General features: G+C 41.5%; 1 protein-coding gene across 2 annotated transcripts in view; it reads right to left on the reverse strand.

Annotated features, from left to right (window-relative positions):
* Positions 1 to 5,324: 5,324 nt before the first annotated feature.
* pex14 (peroxisomal biogenesis factor 14) overlaps positions 5,325 to 13,308 on the reverse strand; it is a 54,888-nt gene continuing 46,904 nt past the window's right edge. Inside the window, exons 8-10 of one of the 2 annotated variants that reach the window (XM_033629378.2) lie at positions 12,822 to 12,913; positions 7,202 to 7,571; positions 5,325 to 5,724 (exon numbers count right to left, since the gene is read on the reverse strand). In XM_033629378.2, the coding sequence (XP_033485269.1) occupies positions 5,701 to 5,724; positions 7,202 to 7,571; positions 12,822 to 12,913 (486 nt within the window). In that variant the 3' untranslated portion in view covers positions 5,325 to 5,700. Of the gene's footprint in view, positions 7,572 to 12,821; positions 12,914 to 13,308 lie in introns of both variants that reach the window. The other variant, XM_078170115.1, reaches the window with a different exon arrangement.

Below are 13,308 nucleotides of genomic sequence, written 5' to 3' on the forward strand. Positions count from 1 at the left end.
AACATGTTTACAGCCTGGTACTAAAAACGTTTATGGTCTCTAGAGCTAATTTCAACATTCATAACAACTGTAGAGGGGACGACTTTTATATAACTCACCTGTTTACATTATATTAAGGCTTACAGTTATGCATAATTAAAGGCGTGGCTGCTTTGAGTGACAGGCTGTCTGCAAGGTGCCGCTACTGTCTATGAGTCAGAGTAGCCCCCGCTTATCCACAGCTCCAACCTTTCGTCCACATATGGTCACTTTTGGCTCCAAAACAACAAGATGGCAAGGGCCAAAATGCTAAATTCAAGGCTTCAGAATGGGAGTCCACAAACCACTGAGTGATGTCACGCTGGCTATGTTCATGACTTTTAATACAGTCTTCGGTCTGGACCAAGACAGCCGACATTGCCATTCCCACACCAACGCCACTAGTGTGGCTAAAAACTGCACAGACCCCAAAAATATAGAATATACCTGAGAAACTAAATGTAGATGAGAACATCTTGAAAGCATGTTAACAGTTTTTCACTACAGCTGTTGATAACATCAGTCCAAATGAGGATTCCCGAGGAGTAAAAGGATATTTCCACAGGGGTAAAGCAACCGGTGGAGTTCCACAAGCCTTGTCACAAATCAAGTATTACATCAGATTGCTCCCAGCTGCATGCCACATGCATCTTATCTCATAGGGAAGAGGAAGAAGAAGCAATTCATCCTAAGGCCTCTTCTTCCTGCATCATCCGTGACCTTTCCTATGCAAATCTTTACGGGACACTTCCCCTCGGAGAGAGACGTGTGGAAGCCATTTTGGGTGGAGCCTGAAGCTTCAAGAACTGGACCTATGCTGCTAGGATGTTACCTGTCCCGAATCGATGTGGTGAGAAAACAAAAGCTGGACCGGGATCAACGCTCAAGGACTCAAGAAGGAGTTTTAAACGAGTAGAGATGATGTGTGCGTGGAGCAGACAGAGTCGCGGTAGACCTCTGACTGGCTGCTATGGGCTAACAACCCTTGCATTGATCCAAGGAGACACTCAGCCCTCTAACCTGCTGAGTGCTCAGTTCCAGTGAACAATGGAGTTCAGAGCGCGTCGATACACTACCCTATTGAGTGCTCTCCGTTTAGCAGCAAGATTGATGAGGTTAAGGCTCCCAACCGGGGAGCCAAATGGTGTCAAAACCAAGGTGTTGCTTTGGACAAACAATCCCTCACTGCACCACCACACTGAGAGGCGCTGGTTACTGGGTAACACACCAGCTCCGCATAGGAAGTGTATTTATGCAGGCACAAGGTTTCTGAAAGGGTATGCAGACTGTGGTGGATGTTGTTAAGACTCTTAAAATGTAGATGAGAATATGAGGGTAGGATAGATGGCGCTTTCTGGACAGGAATGCGCTGCAAATCCCCTAAGACACTAAATGATGTACAAGTGGATTTATTACAGTAGGTCCCTATAAATCTAAGGTTGGCCTGAACTCCAGGGAGAGGTTAATGGATTACAAAGGGATGTGGTATCGAACCTCAGAGAAGTTTATACACCTCATCAATATGTGAAACGCTATTGATCATTTAGACCCTGATAAATTAAATTCATACACTTGACAATGCATGGCAATATTCAGAATCTCCCGGATGAGGAAAAATGGGCTTTTTCAGCCCAGCTTTCTTTTACATGAGGATCTATCGTGGGACCTCGTATCGGCAAGATGGCAGAAAATTGCATATTAAGAAAACACACTGCGGCGGTGTGTTATTTGGAATTATCAGCAACCTGAGCGAACAGCATGCATCCTTTTTGCTTGAATGTAAATCACAATAAATGACTGAAGCTGAGATTCTGAGGAGTGTTACTCAATATGAAATGTGTGTGGGAGGCAATAGCTCAGTCCGTACCCCTTAATTGCATGTGTGTGCTGTGTGTATAGTAGGGATACACAAAAGGTACATTTCAACTGCTAATTACCTTGTGGATTGTGTGGACCGACAAATAATAAAGAAATTATCATAATTATGACAGTTTCATAAACTTTGCCACATACAGTATTTCGCTACTAAAGACAGACATGAGCTGAGACACATTTACTTTATAATGGGATATGGGGCATATTATCTGGTATGGATCTACATGATGGATCCTGTTGGTCGTACAGTACACTCCCTAAGTCAGTGGTTGTCAAACTTTTTTCTGAGTTTTTCTGAGTCTGAAATTTTTTTTTAAGCCAAGTAACCCCTGACCAGCACAAAACATTTTTGGTATAATCACATAGCGTACAAACGGTAACATTTTGCGTTCGTTGCAGCAGTTGACAGTTTTCATCAGTTAACGATTGCATTGAAAATAGGAAAATTTAATTGACATCAAAGTTTTTTAATTGAACTCATTATAGTATAATAATTTTAGGAATTATGCATGAATGATATTTTTTAAAAGTCTCATGTACCCCTGCAGTACTCCAAATTACCCCTAGTTGTACCTGAACCCCCATTTGGTAAATAATGCCTGACACATTAGCATTCTGGCTATTCAATTCAATTCAATTCAAAACACTTTATTTGTCCCCGAGGGGCAATTAAAAGGCACATAGAGTAGCACAACAACACATACAGACAATTTGACAAGACAACATAGACAATAAAAAGGATGCTACATGATATGCATTAAAGTGCTGGAAGTGCTTAAGTCCATGAAAAACTATATCCAATATCCAAAGCAGCATCCAATCCGAATATAGCTTGTGTAAGAGAAGACTGATTCCACCAAACATCAAAATACAATAAAATTAAAATCAAAGTGCATTTACCAGTGCAGTGACTAATTTCATTTGTAGCTCTGAGGATAATCAATCTGTTAGTTGTTTTTTTTTTATTTACGGTAAATGGATTGCACTTGATAGATGCTTTTCTTTTCTTTTGACCACTCAAAAACCTTTTAAATTTCATGTTACATCCACCTATTTACACACATAGCCACACAATGCTTGCCGAGGCTACAGTACATGGTGCCACCTGCTACTCAGTAAGCATTCATACACACTTACACACTTCAGCATCTTACCCACAGATACTATGACATGTAAACTGTAGGAGTTGTGGGTTGAACTACTGATCTTCCGATTGGATGGTCTACCATCAAGGGGGAACTCGACCAGTTTTACAAATCAAAGTCTGTTTACAGGTCGTGAGTGCAACTGCATGTGTGAAAACGGTGGTAAAGCATTTAGTGGCTCAACAGGCAGCTGCACGAACTCTGCTGATAGGCTAGCAGCTCGAGGCTACATAAGCTGCTACTGACATAACACACTTGAATCTCCAAGTTGCATTGTGGCTAATGTAGGCATCAGGTTTTGATAAGAAAGAAGAACCTGTGAAGAACCTTGGAAACCATCGGCTGTCATTCTGGCGACAGTAAAGCCTCTTGGGACAAGGGCCAATATTTTGGGGGTTCTGATGTAGTAAGCAGGTATTTGGGCCAAGACTTCATTTTCCATGCACCTGTCATTTTGGCTAATCTCTATAAACACATAATTGTGTATAAATGTAGATGATTAAAAAATAAGCTAATATAATGCTACCTCGTCCTCACAGATGGGCTCTGAGATGAATTTTGGCCAATGTGTTCCACCTCTCCACCTGGACTGTTTACCTCGCATTTAAACAGGGTTCGGTCAACACTACTAGGACTACAAATTGACCAGAATGCTTCTGATACCAAAATCTTGTCTGTTCTGCATACATTTGCAAAATCTGTTCACAGAGATGACATGTAAAATAAAAGAAGACTGTAGAATAAAATGCTATGAGTGGGGAGTTCTGTATTAAATTAGGTACAGATATTCATACGTGTTACATGCATCAGCATGGCACTAGCTAATGCATGCAGGTTTTGTTAGCTTCTCTCATAGGTCAACAACATCAGTGTTACTATGCTGAAACATACACAGCACTGGTAGAGTAGCTCACCTGTACTTAAGGCTCACTGCTCTAAGTATGCTTGGCGTGTTCACATTATAATTAAGTTTAGTTGAAATGACAAAGTCTGACAGTGTAAAGCTAAGCCTGACAAGCTGACTCTGAGATGTCCTAAAATGGACACTGTAAAGAGGACAAACCCATCTCATTTTTCTCTGGTGCCACCTCAGGCCAACTGTGACATTTTTTGCCCCACTGGTGGTTTACACACAGCACAACAATATCTACATTTAGCATGTGATGTGGATTCTTTTTTTTGGTCTGAGCATTAAAAACCCACAGGGCCACGAGCATGGTGATAGAAATAGCATATTATCAGTTCAGCTGGTCTCTTTTAAACACCTCTCATCAGTAAATGGCACTACTTCCTCTTTTCACCCTGGTGACATCAGATTACTGTGACCAGTCTTACCTTCTTGTCTCTGCAATCATTACACTACCTCTCCTTTCTGATCTTCCTCTCTGCCTCTCTCACTCTGCCTCAGAGCTGTCTGCATGGTTGGATGAAATAAAAAATATTAATTTAAAAATCAAGCACACAAATTACATCTAAGTCTGTAATGGCTATCTTCACCATGTCCAGTGTATTCAAAATAGAATAGGAAACCCTTTTTGAGACAGCACTACTCCCACAACAGAAACCAAGAGACACAATGTCGATCCACCTACACAAATAAACAACACTTCACACACACACACACACACACACACAGACAATGTTTAACTATGTCACTTACTCATTTCCAGAAAGAAAGCTGAAAAAAAAATGCTGAAAGTCCCTGCCCTGTCATGCTCTCTGAGAGGTACTGTAGTATTCTCATCTGTATCTGGTTTTATAGGTATGTTACAGCTGGTTCGGAGAGCTGATACAAAAAACAGAAAGCTCAGGAACCACAAAGATTCAATCAGAAATGTTGACCTCAAAATGATTTTTGAATTCACGGGCCTTTGGATATTCAGACATGTTAGATTTGGATTTCTTTAAAATGGTAAAAATCTACAGAGGTTGTTACTAAGGCTCAAACTTGGACAATGGATGCATTTTATTGTTACCAAACTGATTTTAATGTTTAATGTTACCTGAACACACACAATCACATTCACATTTCATTGTGCATTTTTCTATCCTCTGATGTTTACTGGATGGATGGAAATACAAATTAGGTACATTTTACTCTCATAGGATTTACAACCGGCACCCTGTTCTTTGCTGCTGTGTGTCCCAAACTATATACTTATGTAGCTGAAGGAAAAACATAAACATGAAAATCTCTGTAATATTAAGTTTAGCCTTTAATAGTACCACACAGCAGCTTGTGGTTAGTGTCCAGATGGTCTCAAATGAATATAACAGAGATTATACTTGAGATAAACCAGATTTATTACACTTGTGTACACTTTTAGCTGACATTCAGACAGTAATCAGCAGGTTACAGAGAGGACTGGTTCTACAGTGTCTAAGAAGCATAAGTTACACCTCCTGATTATGTATTTTGTTTAACCAACCTGATTCATACATACAAATTCATTTCTACTAGATCAAAAAATATAATTTACAGCATACTGCATTGTTGTCGTCTCCTCAGTCGACACATTTAACAGAAATATAGCCAAACATAATCTGTAGGTTAGGACGGGTGTCACACAGAGATGTGCAGTGCCCCTCTACCTTTTCTGTGTTCCTATGAAGGCCATGTGATGGGAGGTGGAAGTGGCACCAGAGCTGATATCCCTTCTTCTCACTCATGGACTCTTCTTGTTAGCTGGAGACACAGTGAGTAATTCAATAAGTCAAGTATTCATTTATTACTTTCCTTTTCAATCATGGGGCATTTTTTTTCTAACTTCCCCTATCCACCTCCACACTCAGGGAAAAAAAAAAAAGTGATACAAGTTCTGCAACTTCCATCTGTGGCAGCCCTCGTTGTCTTACTGCAGCTTAATTACAAAATATTGGCGCCGTTTTCTGTAAAGATTACTCACCGTAGGAGGCCCTACATAATTTGGACCTCGGGGTTTGTCACAGAAAATAATACAATGCAACTGGGCTTTCTGTATTAGATTTCCGCTTTTAGCCTCCTTGACATTTCAAGCTGCATGAACTAATACATCTGTTATTTGTTGATCATTTGATTATTAACATACTTCACAAACCAAATCAGCTGCCCTGCTGGAGACACAGATACAGCTCAGCAGACAGTCTGGGTTTTCTCGCCTGCCACGCGCAAACACACTCGCAAAAAAAAAAAAAAAGATGCACAATTCAGCCCTCGGTGAAAAAGGAAAGCGGGGGGAAAAAACATTTATCTTCCCCTCCTTTGAGCGTATGAGCACTCTGACACCGGCATGGAACAAAGCCCGTCATCACATTCTAATCTCGAATTTCAGGGCTTTTATTTCACCCAAATGCCACCCTGCTGGCCTTGTGAATTATTGACAGACTGACACCAATGCGAAAGGACACATAAAAGAGGCTAAAAGCTCCGGCCCTGGAAGAGCTTGTCCTCTCCTATTGCCATCAACAGGGAGACAAACTCTGCTAATGCTTCTCTGGAAGCTCACGGTAACTTTGAGACTGAAGTGCCAACATATGACTCCTGACCTACAGCTGCACCACACGGGAGAGATTATTTTGTGCAGTGTTGCCTCTTTGGTCTGTATGTGAGCCTTAGTACAATTACAAGGACACCAAGGCAAAGCTGTGAATTATCTGATCAAATCATGGAAATTAAAAGTCACACACGGTTAGTACTGCACACAGCCTTTTACAGTCGTTCTGATTTGACTATTGCTCGTCATTTCTCCTTTCAAAGAAACGTCACAGCATGGTACTTGGTTCTGCATGCAATCATTTAGTTTGCATGATGAAAAGTAAATTGAGGTAAGCCCTGTGTCAACTAGACACTCCAATATTTGTCAGTTTTATGTCTTCTCACGCCCACGCCTACTCCTCATTTTGCTCAAGATTAAGATATTACAGAAACAAGTTGAAACAGACAGTGAAGATGGATTAAAAAAAAACAAAAAAAAAACAAACAAGTGTGAGCAGAGAGAGAGAGCAGAGTAAAACAAAGCCGTCAGCAGAGATGAGAGGTGGTGCTCGGAGAGGGTGTTTGTGCTTTCTACTTCTGTCTAATCCACCTCGCTCTCATTGCTGGCACCCTCGGGCCGCCTCAGTTTGTCCACCTGTTCATTAATCTGTCCATCCCCACCTCGCCGATCCTCTGTTTGCATGCTTACACCGTCCTCCTCCTCCTCCTCCTCTTCTACGTGGCTCACATCATCCTCCTCTTCCTCCTTCTTCTCCTCCTCTCCCTGCACCTCCATGCGAACCTGGTCCTTCAGGTCCAGGGGCAGCGTTGCGCCGAGCCCCAACGTGACGTCATCTCCATTGATAGCATGCGCTCCGTCAGGCCCTCCCAGTGTATCCTGGGAGCTGTGGTGTCCATCTTTGATTGGAGAGGAATTGGTAGACTCGTTACTGACAGGGGAAATGTCGCTGCTGCTGTTGGTGTGGTTGACTGGCGGCGAGCCGGGCGCCGATGGCGGCTTCAGGGGAATCTGCCATGAGGGGATTTTGGGAATACTGGGAGTGGAGGGGAATTGTCGCCTATGGAAAGTGGGGCAGACAAGAGAGGGGAAGAAAATGAGGCCTGATCACAACCTAATCATACTCCTCACTTCTCACTGTGATGAAAATGTATAAAAAGAGCTTTCCCACGATGTAATCAGCTATAATTGGGCAACCACAAAACTATATATAGTTTCTTCAGTCAGGTGTTGAATGAGAACATATCCTCAGCGCTGGCTTACATTTTAGCATGCAGCCACACACAAAGCACCCTATGTAATTCTCATAATTACAGCAGAGAAAATGGCTTTTCCCCCCCAAACAGCCAGATGTTCGTCACACCTGGTAAAGATGCTCTAAGATTTTTTTAATTACATCCACTGCAGCTTTTAAGATCAAAAAGACAACGCTGAATCATAATGGGATAAGCACTTCTTGGTGGGTTTTAAAAAAAAAAAAAAAACAGTTTGGAGATGATTTGGATCATTTGAACAGGAAGGGAACACGTTTGGAGACAGATGGTGATACAGAGCCTTTAGTTTGTGATTCAAGCCTTTGCCAGAAAACTCATTGTGAGAGTCAGGATGAAGTCAAGAAAGCAAATGACAAAGGGATTATTGCTGATTAGAATGTACGAGGGGAACAAAACATGCTCAACTAGACAGTTCTGAGGCAATTTTCGTCCTCGCCGGTTTTCTGATGTACACTCTTACTTCAGGCTTCATTATAGACACTGATACATAATCATGCATGCTAATGGGCCTGACTGAGCTGGGCTGTGCCTGACTAGATTGAGGAACAAAGATGGGAAGAACGAGGGGATGTCTGGCAGTATACAATGAGACCTTTAGTAGCACAAAATACTTTCCACCTTGTATTAACATGTGGTAGGTACAATCAGATTTTACCCTGACAACAAATAAAATGATTGATTAAAACGTATCTACAGTTTATCGGTTATTTTTCTTTTGCTGTGTTGTATCATTTTGCACTCATAAAACGACTGAAGTTGCAGAGGAGCAATTATGCACATGTGCGGTTATCCTGCTTACCAATAAAAGCATTAAAACACAGAAGACCAGCTGATGCCTGCAATATGCTAATTGGCCCAGGCAAGTTGTGAAGTAAAAGAAATGGTGCAATCAGCATTAGAACCTCTTGTGCCTTTGAGATTAAACATATTTCAGATTAATGATTATTTAAGTGTGCAAGTCATTTTAAAGTGCAATGTGACATACTGTGTTCTTTTATTTTATTTATTCAGTTCCAAACACAAACTCTCGTGCCAGCTGCAACAGTGCTGTACTGTAGACGTGGGTATGCAAAGATGACTGCATGATGGTTGTTTTGCTGCCGCTCCAGGATGTCACGATGTCGCTAATAGCAAAAATTAACGCAAATTCAACCACGCCCCGTAAATTATGCACGACCTTCCAAATTTTGTCCAATATCTGCAACTTTATCACAAAATTATTATGGTTTCAACAATCATAAGCCCCTTTTACACTGCCTGTTCAAAGCAGGAATATCATGCTGTTATGCTGCCTCGCTGTGCTGTACATAAGGTATGATTGCAAAATGGGGGACAGAGTGAGCTCGCCTTTAATCTACCGCGGGAGATAGCTACGGCGCCAAAATGGAGTTTGTATAAACAGGACAGATGGGATCATGGGCAGCACAAATATAACATTTTGACAATCTGTTTCTTGTGCGGCCCACCATGGGAGATTAAAAAAGTAGCTGTTAGTGGCTAACTCCAAGAAGAAGAATGGCGGCTATGGCTTGGGTTCACAAATTGGCCATTTGGGGGGACGGGGGGTCCTGTTATACGTCACACTAGAGGCCAACGCCAATGTGATACATGTCACGCCCGTCACGTGTCTTTTGCTTCGGCAAAGCCATGATGCTGTGTAAAATCACACACTGGAGCGGAATAAAGACCGTTGTTTGGTTCAGTCTAAAAATGCAAAGGAGACAAAAAGAAGAGACTTCGTAGCAGTTTTATAGCGCGATCTTTGTGTAAAAAGGGCTATAGCAGCTTGTCTCTGGTTGTGAAGATGCAGACAGGTGCGACATGAAGATCTCACATTTACCAGCAAAAATTACTGCTAAAGCCCGTGCAAGGCAACTTCCTGATTTTATATACGAAACAGACAACAGACAACAGACAAAGCTATTTCACCATGACAGAGGCTGTTGCATCCAGATCTACTGCTAGTGCCGAAAGACTCAAGGTGAGTTAGATAAACAAGCACAGTAAGTGGTAATGTTAGTGCACAATAGGGCTGTCAGCGAATATTCTAAATTCAAATTTAAATTTGAAAAAAAAAAAAAATGGACCTTTGAATGTGACAATTGATATTCGATTGTGGAGAGAGATAAAAAACACCACCGCAGCTGTCCTCTTTGCGAGTGGGCGTTGGCATCAGACGCGCATTTCTCCTCGCTGGTCGACAAGCGGTTCTGCTCCCAGCTGTTGTCTCCGTCACCCGGCTTGACACATTCGCTTGCGGCTCGCGCAGAAAATAGACCAGACGCCGAAACAATCACTGCGGGGCGCAAGCTGGTCACAGTCTGGTGCTTCGAGGCTATTCGCAGCACTTCCGCGGGCGGTGTGGTCACGGGTCAGAGAGGGGGGGCGAGCGAGAGGTTCGCGGTCGTTTATAACGTAATGTTATAGATAACTGTTTTATGTGTTTTAATGTGTAGGTATGTAAATGTTTTCAAAGACTTTTATGTTGAAATAAAAATACCTACAGGTAGTTATTTTTCATATACAAGTATGTTTCCTTGTATTAGTTTGCCCTCTTGTGGACATAATGCGGGAAAAAAAATATTCGAATGTTTCGAACATATGAGTTATTTTTAGAAGGAATATTCGAACGTCATTTTTGAGCAATTTTGACAGCCCTAGTGCACAAGTCACAAACTCAGAACAATGCAGTTTTATTCTCTTTGGAAAAAGTTAGCTTTGATATTTAATAAATTATATCTGAATTAGAATTTCAACTATTTTTGCAATTTTTACTCTCTTCCACAGATTCACTGCAAAAAAAGCCTAAAAACATCCCAACATGCATTGCAATTTCCCTCCTCAGTGCTACTTTTGGCAGTGCTGAGTCAAATCATACCGCATTTTTTTGCATTTTCATTACCAGTTAAAACTGACTTTCTGTCTGAGGTGGACCAGCCCTGGAGTTGGGTCAAAGTGCACCTGCCTGCCTCAAAGCGGGTTGCATTGATGTCAAATGGCTTCGTTACCATTGAGGATGATTCTGCAACACGACTAAATAGCCTTTGCTGCTATTGCCAAGCATTGCAGATACTTCATCAGTGATAAATGGCGAGCAAAATCTTAACAGCTTAAAATTCCATGATGATAAACAGCTGGCTACCAACAACTGTTGCACAGTGTAGTAGTAAACAGCACTAAAGAGGGCACTACATTTAAATGCCATCGACTCTAAACAAGTGCGTCATCAGTTAAAGACACAACTTCAGGTGGGTAGCCCTGTTGTGTGGAGATGCGAATCCTTGCCATGCTGGGCTAACAAGCTGAGTCAAAGAGTGTCAAGCCAAGCTAGCCCATACGTAGGGAAAAGGGCTATCAGTTACGTTCAGGTCTGCAAACTCCAGTCAGGTAAAAAGAGCAACAGTTCTGAGAATATGAACAGCTTTTAATGTGCCGCAGCAGGTGTTTAAGGCTGAAGTAGTTAAACTCACTTTGGACCAGGTTATGTTACTGAACCTGAGTTAAACAGAAATATTTCCATACTGGGATCATATTTCAGGCTGGGAGTATAACGTCAACCAAGGCAAATCTCCACACAGTCACAACAGACCAGGCAAAAGTAAATTAAAGAGTTCTGTTTTTAATCTGGCTTTTTAATTTAAAGTGACATTACAGACTGGTCCCATTGTCAACAGTATCGCCAGCCAACCCCAGATTCACTCTCATTTTTTAACGAGCTTTGTCTGCCTGCCGTTTCGTGTAACTATATATGCATTTTTTTCTGCGCTGTGTCCTTGAGTTTTTATAGCTTCCTCTTGGTAGCCTGCTGCCTACAGTCTGGCACCTTGTCCCCATCTTTTTAAAAAGTCCCAACCATGCCTGTTCGCTGTGCCCAGAAACGTCCTGAACACAGCAAAATGAGAAAATACAGGCAGACGGCAGAGTCTCTGCCGATAAATACACGACCACACATTTCTAATGAGTCATAAGTGATGATTCAGAAGGGTTAACCTTTGTACCAGTCTTTATTGTTTTTTAGGAAAATCCTGCATAGTATAATTTTAAGGATACAGAAATAAAGATTCATATATAAAATGTGTGTTTCATTTGCATCTAGCATTTGGACTTTGTTGACCATGACGCCCTGAAAACTCTGCCAAAAACAGAGAATTGCTGTCTTTATTTATCAATACTATTTCCATCTAGAAGCCTCTCCTGCTTTCCTACCTACTTTCCTGATTAAGTGTTTATGGCATTTATCCATTTTTTAAAAAACAAAACTTTGAAAGGATAGCTGTGATATTTCAATGTGCTGAGAACAGCTCATGTGTTTGATAATTTTTTAAAACACTAACCATGTAAGTTGCCTGTGAACGTATCTGTTATTCTGCAGCATTTATAATGGTCAGTTGATGCTGTCTCTAAATCACACTGGGTGGGTCCATACAGTCACGTGATGACAACAAAGCAAACTCTACTAGCAGGGAAGACCACAAAATGTGATCAAAAGCTCCAGGAAAAAAAATGGTAACTGCACACGGTGAGTTAAGAGTTGTCAAATCGCTGTTTCCAAAGTCATAAAATAACTTTCATGCTTGTTATGCACTCTTGAAGGGGAGAAATACAACACACTGCTTGGCTTTTTGGACTCTTCTGATACAACTGTTAAAATGACTTGAATCTATGTTTGGGCCTCAATCTGATAATATGCTGTTTTTTACATGTGCAAACCAAAGAAATAAAGTAACAGTCATTTAAAAGAGTGACATGAGATTATGTGGGGTGTTAAAAAGTATTTTAATGTCAGGTATAAATGAAATGTGGCCCAAGTTAACATATAGCATGTTTGAGTGAATTACAAAGAGCTTTGTTCCTGTCAAATGGTTCAAACGGACAACATCCAGGAACACAAAAGTCAATGAAAACAGTGAGCTGTTCGCCCTTCACACACACACACACACACACACACACACACACACACACACACACACACACACACACACACACACACACACCTGCCCTGTTTCATGTGACAGGGGTCTGGATAACTTTGTTACCTGCTGAGCAGTAAGCCCTTCAAAGAGACGATCTCAGCCTTCAGCTCTCCGACAGTCTGGTTGTCCAGGACGCGGTTGGTTGAAGACGATGCCTTTAGGAAACAAACAAGTGAGACACACACACAACAAATGTCACAGACACACACAGGAGCACTGTTCAGGTCACATGCAGGGTCGCAGCACAAAGTCAATATACGTCTTTCAACAACTCCTCTGTGCTCCGTCTCAACAACATGAAATAATAATAAAAAAGCTTTGTTTGGAAAAAAGGACGGAGAGTACAAGGTAAACAAATGTGGTAAATGCAAATGCTAAAAGCCACATGTTTTTGTGTAGTCAGGTCGTTCGTCACCATAACAACCTCACAACGGCCTACTGCTGCTGATGACAGAAAGGAGGACAAACAGTCCCACTGCAGGCACATTTATGGCCTCGGCTGCTCAGAAAGTCCAGTGAGTGTGAATCATGCTGTTTTTACATAATTTTC

This window comes from Epinephelus lanceolatus, chromosome 8 (assembly GCF_041903045.1).
Source record: "Epinephelus lanceolatus isolate andai-2023 chromosome 8, ASM4190304v1, whole genome shotgun sequence".
NCBI classification, from domain to species: Eukaryota; Metazoa; Chordata; class Actinopteri; order Perciformes; family Serranidae; genus Epinephelus; species Epinephelus lanceolatus.